Source organism: Myotis brandtii, unplaced genomic scaffold (genome assembly GCF_000412655.1).
Source record: "Myotis brandtii unplaced genomic scaffold, ASM41265v1 scaffold32, whole genome shotgun sequence".
Taxonomy (NCBI): Eukaryota; Metazoa; Chordata; class Mammalia; order Chiroptera; family Vespertilionidae; genus Myotis; species Myotis brandtii.
The window spans coordinates 4,340,449-4,350,598 of record NW_005362269.1 but is presented as its reverse complement, the minus strand read 5'-3'; the positions used below and the strand labels follow the sequence as shown (position 1 = coordinate 4,350,598).

Genomic DNA, 10,150 nt, shown 5'->3' with positions numbered 1-10,150 from the left:
GGGTGGAGGGAGGGGAGGCCGTAATCTGAAACTACGTTACTCAAACTGTATTTGTCCATCCGATACTTATTGGGCTCTTACTAAGAACCCTCAAAGCCCCCATCTCAAACGAAACACAGAGAAAAAGAAGATTCAAAACTTTGAGGGAACTGCCAAGTTCTCTAAAGCCATTTCGGAACAGGTATCCAGAGCTCCCACTCTGTGCAGCCAGGCCCCTTGGACACCTGGCTTCTCCTCACGGAGGGCTCGGGAGGGTGAGAAATGTCCTCTTTCTGTCCTCTCACCTGCCCCAGCGGTTGGTGACTTGGAGAAGGCCCCCAGGGCCAGCTGCTTGGATTTGTTTCTCACCCTGTAGGCCTACTATGTGCCCAGCTCCTTGAGCAAGTCCCTCCTGGCTCCAGCATCAGCCAAGGGCACATCTGATGCCCTCACTCTGCCCAGTTTAAAACCCTCTCGTGGTTCCTCTGCTTTTAAAATAAAGACCAGACTCCTTAACATGGCTCCTCCTGCCTCTTGTCTCCACTTTCTCTCCCACTCTGCTCCGGCCCCACTGACCTGCATATCTGTCATCTCCCTCCACAGCATCTTCACACCTGCTGTCCCCAACACCTGGAATGCCTTCCCTCTCCTCTTTTTTATTCCTAGTAAGAGTTAAGCTTTCTAAAGAAACCCATTACAATTTTTAGAAGAAAATGATCATGTTCATGGGTGGTAAAAGACTTTTCAAAAGATAATGGAAGCTACAAAAGGAAATATCCACCCTCTCAGGGCTTAAACCTGCCACAGTGGCTAGTGAACACGCTCCCTTTCTGGTGTCAGCCTTCTCCAAGCGGTGGTCCACGGCGCCCTCTGGTGGGCCCTGCGTGACAGCACAGCGGGCAGCACGGCTCATGGTCCCCTGCAGCTCCACATCAAGACTCAACCACAGGAACATCGGTGGAACTGGATCCCAAAATGTCTAATTTTTACTGAGGAAAACTGAGGCCAGAAAGTGGGCAGGACGCACACCAGATCTCAGTGAGCCTGCTGCAGAGCCGGACCAGCCAGTGCTCTTCCCACCACATGGTATCACACAAACCTAATACTCAAAGTATCAACGTTTTGGTAAGTAGACTTCTGGCTGATGGGTGAGCATCCGAAATGAGCTAAGCTTATGTCATGTTGTCACTGTCCTCCTGAACTCCTCCGCTCCTGGGTGTAGTCTGTCGTGGGCCACCCTGCTCACCTCCTCTGTGCCTCCAACATGGGAACGCCTTCCTGCCTCAGGGCCTTTGCACTGGCTCTTCACTTTGCCCACATTGCCTCTTGGCTCACACTCCCTCATATTTCCCAGCTCTTGCGGACAGGCATCCCCCGACCATCCTTCCCAATGCTGAGCACATTGCCAAGTTCTCTAAATCTGTTTCTGAATAAGCAAGGCACTCCAGCCTCTAAAATATCTGGTTTTATATCCTTCCTCGCCCTATTCACATCTGAAATCATCTTGGTCAGTTGCTTTAGGTCTGCCTCCCTCGTTGGGAGTTTGCTCAGTGCCCGGCAGAGGGCCTGGGTACTGAGCAGGAGGGAAAGGTGGAGTGGGGAATGGCGCACGACCAGGAATGAACTGGAGACCACGTTAGAGAAAGTCTGGAGTTTTACTCAGTCACAATCACAACTGTACATGAAGTCAGTTCTTCACAAAGGCGCACTTTTCCAGGCAGGAGAAGAGAGGCTGGTGGTCTCGAGCTTTCTCTAGGGAATCCCAGTCTGACTTTGCTCAACTAGTCCCTAACCCCCTTGGGACCCCGGTTTTCCAGCCCCAACAGAACAGGAGCCTGACTCTATTGTCGGGCCCGGGACCTTGTCACTTGGAATGTAGGCCCAAGACCCACCCCAGAGGTGGCAGTGGGCCTCGGCTCACGATCAAGTTGAACTAAAATATTACTTGGATTTTTCACAAAGAGCATCAGCTGAAAGCAGAGAAGAGTCCCAGAACAGAACCACACTCCTTGCCCCTCTCCCACACTTAGAAATTTCCAGAAAATGCTGAAAATGCATCGTCTATTAGAAATTATACGAGATCACCAATCTACAAACCAGGGGTTGTGGAAGCAAGGATTCCGGATTTCCCACTGACAGCTGTAAAGTGCTTTGAGCTTGTTTGATGCTCCAGAGACTAGACAAATGGAGATGCACAAAAAGAAATTCCACAGGTAGGAGGTTAGAAAAACGACTCTAATGTGGGCTTTGGGAATCCGTCTGCTCCATCTGAAGCAACTGCTTTCTCCCCTGGACCTAAGGTTACTCCCCCCCACAGGCACCCCTTCTGCCTCTGAGCTATTTCTTCCTTAAAAGGAGAATCAACAGTTTCTGGGCTGTTTTTAAAGCTGAAACAAGCTCCCATGGGAGGCAATGGCTTTTCACACGTGTGCTGGCACACTTGGCCACCTCCAAAGGCCTGTACTTACAGCGAGATGCGCTTGTTATTTTGAAATGTTTCTGGAGTCCCCTTCGGAAAGGCTGCTGGTGGGCCACATGGTCATGATACCTTTTAGCCACTCATTTTTTTTGTGATCTCGTGCTCGAAATAAAGCCTTTAGAAAAAAAGGGGCCCACATTCTCACCCATTACCTGGCTGACAGCCTCTCCACAGGCTCCTGGCTGTTTTATTTGGGCATCAGCTGGGGGTGTGAGCAGGAATCTGAAATCCTTAAGACAGCCAGTCTAGAATAAATGAGGCCAAAACAACGAGTGGCCAGTATTTGCAATCAGCCAGCTGGTCAGCCAGGCAACGAACTTGTCTCCTGCCATCCCTATTACACACGTTGTCAACCACCAGCACCTACAGATGTGGGCTCAGCAATGACAGAGGCCAGAATGCTCAGAGGACCTGCCCATCCCTTGTTGAGGGAACGAAACCAGATCCAGAAGGAGACCCAAAGGCTGGGTGAGAGGAAGGCTGAGGACTGCTTGGGGCTGCTCCTGCTTTCCACATGAGTCCTGGTCGTGCCGAGAACACTCATCCACTTGGAGTGGGACCATTTGGAAATCCAGCCAGTGCTCTGCACTCTGTCTGGGGGCTTGGAGGAGGGGATGCAGACACGGCCTCCAAACAGGGCCTCTCCCAGGGGCTGCGGAGGCCCCTCTAGGCCACAGACTACACGAGCTGTCCAGCTGCTCTTTTAATCTGGAGTGTTACACTAACTGGAGCAACTTCTGGCCTCTGCCCTCGGGGGGCATCTCCATCTCAGATCCTGCTCTAGGCCTAAAGTCTCCTGCTTGAAATTCAACATTAAGAAACACACACTCATCCGATAGGAACTGCACATACCACCAAAAACATCCCCCCCTCCCCCAATCCCTATCCCTTTATGTTTGTCTAGCAAGGCACTAGGAAATGGTTCAAGTTTAGGGATTTGCTGTACATTTGCATTTTTAAAAGGCACAGTTTTTATTTTAATGATGCTGCATTGCTCTCTGATGAGGAATCCTAAATCGACTCTCCAAACTGCAATGCCCTTGTTATCCTAGATTCTGGAAGGGGCCTCCTCTTTGACTCCTTCCCACTGAGGGCCACTTCCACAGACAAAGCTCATTTGGAGAAGACACCAGGGCTCAACAAGCAAGCTCTGCCAGCACAGGCGGCCTCTCCGGCGGAGAGGTGGCCAGAGCGGGGCTTGTGCGGGGCAGACAGAAGTGACGCTTTGCCAGCTGCACGCTTAATTGGGGTGGACGTGACCCGGAATGCTTTCTCCCCCTCCCCTAGATCACTGATGGCCTTGAGATCAGCCGGCATCGCAAAGGCAGATTTGTGGCTCTGTTCCCAGATTTACGTCTCAGTTACTTAATTGGCAAATGATACAATCGAGAGGCCCGACTCTAATTGGAATACCGATTTCCAGTACTTCCTGGGCTAGCTAATGGAAGCCATAGGTTGCGGAATGCCATTTCCAGTTCTGAATCAGTGCGTGGCAGGCTGGTTTCAGAAATGCTTCCTATTAGTCGGGGAGCCCTCTGGGAGTGTGACATGTAATTAACAAAGCAGAAGGGAAACAGGAGGGACTGCATGGAGCTGGGGTGCATCTGTTCCTGGGACGCGTGGTGGGAGGCCGCAGGGCCTCAGGTCTGGCTGAGGACCATGTCACAACAAGGCCTCTGGCAGGAACTGATGGACACAGCCCCCCTCCTCCCCCAGGAGTGGGACTTCACAGATTGTCTCTAGGCCGAGGGCTGCCATGACTGTATTACACCTGGCTGCCTCCTTTAATCACAACATTCTAGAAAGCCATATTGGACGCCAGAATCCCAGGATCCTGTGTAACATTCTAGCCTGTGATCAAATTACAGAGTTCTTTAAAAATTCTAGAGTTCGGTGTGAGAACTAGAACCATAATGAGGTCAGAGACCAGGCATCCTGGTCGTGGTCTACCCTGGAGGCCTCCAGACTTGGGAGGGGAGCACTCCACACCTCTGCTCCTCTCCCGAGGCAAGGAATTGCCAGAGAGAGAGGGGGGGGGGAGTGGAAGTACTGACCAGGGAAATTCAGCTAGAATTTCTGGTTTGGGGATCTTACTAGGCCTCTTCCATGGGCCCAAGGCCATCGGAAACAGCCCTAAAAAACTGATGGCTGGGCTGTCCTTGTGCCTGGAGGGCGCTAAATGGGCATTTCCAGTACCCAGAGAGCAAGGAGTGTATGTCCACATTGCAAAGGAATGTCTGAGGGTCCAGCATCTGACCCCAGGCCTGGCAGCTGCCGGGGTTCAGGACAGAACACACTGAGGGCCCGGCTGCGTTCCCTGGGGCTGTGACAGAGAACGGAAGCAAACTGCACTTACCCCCACGACCGACCGGCAAGCACTACAAGGCTGACACCAGCAGCCCCTTCTCTCCTGCTGCAAATGGGTGGTCATGTGCTAACAGCTGCCTTGAACAGGCAAAATTGCCTCTTTCTAAAGGACTGTCATCTACGAGCCTCATTGGTGAGTGGCCTGGGGCTGCCCTGGCATTTCTCCCGCATGATGCTCAAGGGAACATGGTGACCAGGCTGCGAGGTCCGCCTGGACTTCCACGGTGCCATCGGGTTAAAGCAGGCTCTGCATCTCGTGGGGCCGCTGTGGGCTCTGCTGTCCACACCCCCTCCACCGCTCAGGGCCTCAGGACCAGGCAGTCGCCTGGCTCCAGCTCCGCCCCGAGCCGGTTGGCCAGCACCTCTGCATCACGGTGCCCACGGAAGGCCTGCCTCTCCGGGAAGAGGAAGGCCGCAGTGAGCGGCAGGGAGGACCCCGCCAGGCCTGCGGTGGAGGCATGTGGGCTCAGTTGCTATTGAATTTTTCCAGGACTGTTGCGTTGGTGTGTTCAAACAGCCACTGCTGGGTGGGAGAGGAGGGGTTGCAGATGTTCATGAAGATCCTGTGGTCGCTTTCGCTGCAATCCATGCAACTGCCGCTGACGGGGTGGTACAGGCTCTTGTCCTGCAAAACACGGAGGTCATCAGCGAGGCAGCGCTGGCGGTGCGAGCAAACAGCAGCAGCAGGAACAGCAACGGGCTGCGAGGCAGTGGCCGGCCAGTGGCTCGGACCTGTGTGGCTTTGCTGCTGAGGGCACAGTGAGACACCGCCCGCCTCCCTCGCGTGTGCCTGAGTCGTGCCCGCTGGGCTGTGGGCATAAGTGAAGCATGCCACTTCTGGGCCGGGGCCCTAACCACTGACCGTCTCTAGAGAATTTTCATTGGTCCTCACTGTGTGTGTGTGTTTAATGGACGCAGTTACCAACAGTTCAGATTCTAGAGATTTCACATAAACTCTGCATTTCGGGCTTCTCTCAAATGTCTGAACGTCGGGCGTGTAGGCTTGTGGCGCACATGCGTGAGTGAGCGGGCTCTGCTGGCAGGAGTGAGGCACTGCGTTGCTTTCTTTCTAAAGCGGGTCGCCCTGTCTCCCCCCTCCTCCCACCCTCCCCCCCAGCCTGCCTTACTTTTCGGTATCTCCACAGCTGGTTGCCCTTCATGCTGTGGCAGTCGTAGAGGGTGACTGGACTGGTGTGGGAGACGGCGTCAAAGCAGAACTTCTTGGTGTGCTGGGGGTCTCCAGGCCGGATGTCCTCCCGCCAGGTGAAGGTGAACACCTGTGCACACGGACATCATGACAACATGGCAGAGCGAGGGCACTTTATTTATTTTATTTTTTTTAACTATGGAAAGTTTAAATACAGAGGTCCAGAAAAAGGGTATATTGGCCACAGCTGTTCCCACCACCTAGGGGTGAATCTTGTACGACTTTACCTCCTCCCCCACCTTATTTTGGAGCAAATCCAACATAATGGCCTTGCAGAATTCAGAAGAATTCCTCAAGGAGAACCACTATCTAATGAGGATTGTCATCAAGAAAGGACGAGGGGGAGCGGCAAGCAGCTCAGAGGGAGGGCAGCGATGGGCAGGCGGGGCGCTGTGCAGTGTGAGAGGCGGTGCTGTCCTTTCTCGGCGAGCTCGCAGCGCACCTGCTGACGTCTGTGTTTGCACAGGACCCGCCTTACAGGCTTTATCAGTGCAGCTTCCAAAATCCCACAAACCCACAGGAAGGAGCCCTGAGCCCAGGTTCGGAGGGAGCCGTGTGAATTAACACGGGGCTAACCGCTTGGAGGACGGGATCCGGGAAGCTGAATGCAGTTCCCGAGGGTGGTGGCTTTCCCGGCAAGGCTGGCTCGCACCCTCGTCTTCTGAGCACACCTCCTGGGAATGACCCCTGGGGAACCAACCCTCTCTCTCTTCTTCGGTGAGGCCGACCACACCCCAGGCTGCAGGTGCGGCCTGGGCCTGATCACTGTGAGGACCGTATCACGTCCCCCCCCCTCCCCCTCCCCGTGACGGCTCAGGAGAGCCAGCACTGAGAACTCTCCGAAGGGACGTGCCTCCCCCCAGGGGGGCTTGGCCTCTGCTGCTGGGGTCACATCTGCTACCCCCTGGGGAGGAGCAGGTTCTGAAGGAAGCCAACAGAGAGGGAAGCAGAGGTGAGACCTGGAGAGATCCCAATGACATCATCCAGACTTTCCAGTGCCATGAGCCCATAGCTCCCTTTTGTGAAGGCCACCTGCGTTGTTGCCGGGACTTGTGACCAGCAGCGCCCATTGGTGGCTGGACTGCAGGGCGAGGGATCCTCTTTCCAAGGTGTTCAGGGAGCCTTTCTAACTCGCTCCCTGGGCTGACTCTGTCACTCAGCATTGACCATGGCCTGTCCCTCCCAGTCCCCACACCTGGGCGCAGAGAACCTGGTGCCAGTCCCCGGGGGAGGCCTTACCTGCATGTTGTTCCAGGCGGCCTCTCCGCGGCCCCGGACGCAGCTCTCCAGCCTCAGCAGGGAGCCCACAGCCCCATGCTTCGTGTCCGCACACAGCCCTGTGCCCACACTGCGAATCTGGACAAGAAAGAGGGAAAGAGCAGACCAGTGAGACACAGCAAGATTCCCCCTGGGGCCCCTGCGGGGGTGGAGGAAGGAACCGAAGCAGAGACTCAGATGGGCTGGGCTCTGAGCTGCCCTAACTGAGCCCGGGCCGTGGCAGTGCCTGGAGCCCCTCAGGAAAGGATGCTCAGCCCACAGAGAGGGGCTCCTCTAAACCCTGCTGTCTTAGAGCACAAAGTCCTGGAGGCGGGGGGGAGGGGGTTGGAGGGGAGGGGTGGTAAAGGAGGGCTCCCTGGCCCACTCTCAGGGAATTCGATCCCTCTCCCCAAGCTCCACTACATCCATGTACAAGTGAGAGGGTCCTCTGAGCTCGGAGACCCAGGAGTCAGGAGCCGGCGACTGAGCGCTGCCCCTGGAAGACTGCCCGCCTCCCCAGCAGGACAGGCTTCATGGCGTGTGACATGGGTCGTGGCCCAGAGCCCCTCGCTCAGGAGGGCCTGTGCTGGATCACAGCTCTGTGTCTCCGTCTTAAATTTTTTAATAATTTATCTTTGAACTTGTGAGTGAAATCTGATGTGCGTTTAAAGCCGGCAGTGCATAATATAACGGTAAATGATAAAATTTATGCGAATCACTTAACGTTCTGATTTTCCTCTACTTGGATCATTAAACAGAAGAATACACGCACCGAGAAACAAAACAAACCCCAAACCCAAAACAACAAGAAACAAAGCTGGAGAAAGATGAGAAAGTTTCACAACTGATACCCTGATGGCACGTTTCCCCGCCCTGTGAACAGGGGTCCGTGTGTGCGCTTTGCAGTGGCTCCAGTACTGGAGCTGGCCCTGCCCTCGACTCACCTCCCCCCATGCTGCGGCCGGGGGCTCCACGGGCGGGTAGAATTTGGGCAGGTCCCAGGCGATCTGGGTCATAAACCACTTGAAACTCTTGCAGTTAAGGGAGCTGCGGAGCTTCTTCTGGGCAGCGACGTCCCCGGCGGAGAGGTGGCGGTACTCGGGCCGGCGCTGGTAGATGTGCTCGGCGTACTCGTCCATCCATACTTCGGCCACGCGCTTCAGGTTCTGGAGGGGCGACAGGCAGGTGCAAGGCTCAGGCACTCCGAGGGGCTGAGGCCTGGGCGTGGGGTGCAAAGGGTTCTGGAGGTTGAGGCTACTCTTTCTTTCTTTTTTTTTCTTAAAAAATATTTTTTATTGATTTCAAAGAGGAAGGGAGAGGGAGAGATAGAAACATCAATGATGAGAGAGAATCATTGATCAGCTGCCTCCTGCACACCCCACACTGGGGATCCAGCCAGCAACCTGGGCATGTGCCCCGACTGGGACTCGAACCCTGACCTCCTGGTTCATAGGTCGACACTCAACCACTGAGCCATGCCAGCTAGGCCAGTCTTTCTTATTTTACATTGTTGCATCAATGACCTCAGCCCTACCATGTCTGTCAACCTTCTATGTTTATTATCTACATGTGTTGTAAGGACTCTACCACTTATGGTTGAGTAATAGGCTGCTGTTGTTTTGCTGGCCCATTTCCATCCCCACTTTTTCTAGGGATGGCCTCCCCCTGTTTTTTTTGGGGGGGGGGGGCGGTACCCACCTCTGCTTCACTGTTATCTCATGTGGCACAGGACTCAGCTAGGCTAATGGGAATACAGACAGCTCTGGACACAGGGATTGGTCAGCAGGGAACCCGTGATCTGAGCCAAGCCAATCAGAATCAACAGGCATTTACTAGCCACGGAATTTCTGCTGGAACTATGGCGAAGAATCACTGTGCTTCTGCGTGGATTACTCTGATGGGTAAGATGCCAGCCAGGGCAGCTGGGCTACATGGAAAGCCCGTCCAAGGCCGAAGTCAACCCAGAATGAAGCAGAACTGAGGGCTGGAGGGAGGACCACATTCCTCCTTTTAGCACCTGAATCCATCCATGCCCGAAGCCCAAACCACCTTAGGACGTTCCGTTTACACCAGTCGGTAAATTCCCTTTCTGCTCAAGCCAGTTTGAGTTGGGTTTCTGTCATTTTCAAAAGTGCTGACCGAGTTGCATGGTAAAAACAAATTATAATTTGCGACCAAAAGGTAGAATCCCTTCAGCAGCTGGAATTTTAAATAGTTTTTTTGAGCTGGGATAGTTCTGCTACTTTTATTATGAAGCACAAGGATTATCCAAAAAAACAAAACAAAACAAAAAGACAACCACATTACTGGCAAGTAGAGGCAGTGGGTGAGGAGGCACCCTGTTAGTGAGGAGACCTGGGGACAGAGGAGTGACAAACGTTCCTGTCCCACCTGCAGGGCAGACTCCACCTGCTGAGCATCTGACAGCTGCTCTGGAAGAGCGCAACTCCAGGGTCGGGGGAAGTTCCTGCTCCAACAGCGCCTGCCCTCGAACCCCTGGCTGTTGCCAGAAATCTCCTCTCCCCTTCAACACACGCATTTAAGTCTCCAGGCTTTATCTCCATCATAAAAGTATTTTTTCCGACTGCGATCCAAATGTTCTTCTGAAGGGTGCAAGAGAGTCAGCACGCAGGCTGCTATCAGTCTTTCACGCCTCAGGGTAAATGACAGCTCTAGAAGCAGATGTTTTCTGTACAGGGCCAGATAATAAATACTTTAGGCTTTGCAAGCCATATGACCTCAACTCTGATGATGTAGCTGTAAAGCAGCCCGAGACACTGTGTAAATGAATGCGTGTGGCTGCGTGCCAATAAAACTTTATGGACACCGAAATTTCATTTTCATGTGTCACAAAATAATCT

General features: G+C 53.8%; 1 protein-coding gene across 1 annotated transcript in view; it reads right to left on the bottom strand.

Annotated features, from left to right (window-relative positions):
- Positions 1–1,615: 1,615 nt before the first annotated feature.
- GALNT10 (polypeptide N-acetylgalactosaminyltransferase 10) overlaps positions 1,616–10,150 on the bottom strand; it is a gene marked incomplete at its 5' end in the record, with an annotated part of 170,428 nt that continues 161,893 nt past the window's right edge. Inside the window, 4 exons of the mRNA XM_005870605.2 lie at positions 1,616–5,450; positions 5,953–6,102; positions 7,272–7,388; positions 8,234–8,455. Of these exons, the coding sequence (XP_005870667.1) occupies positions 5,292–5,450; positions 5,953–6,102; positions 7,272–7,388; positions 8,234–8,455 (648 nt within the window). The remainder of the gene's footprint in view (positions 5,451–5,952; positions 6,103–7,271; positions 7,389–8,233; positions 8,456–10,150) is intronic.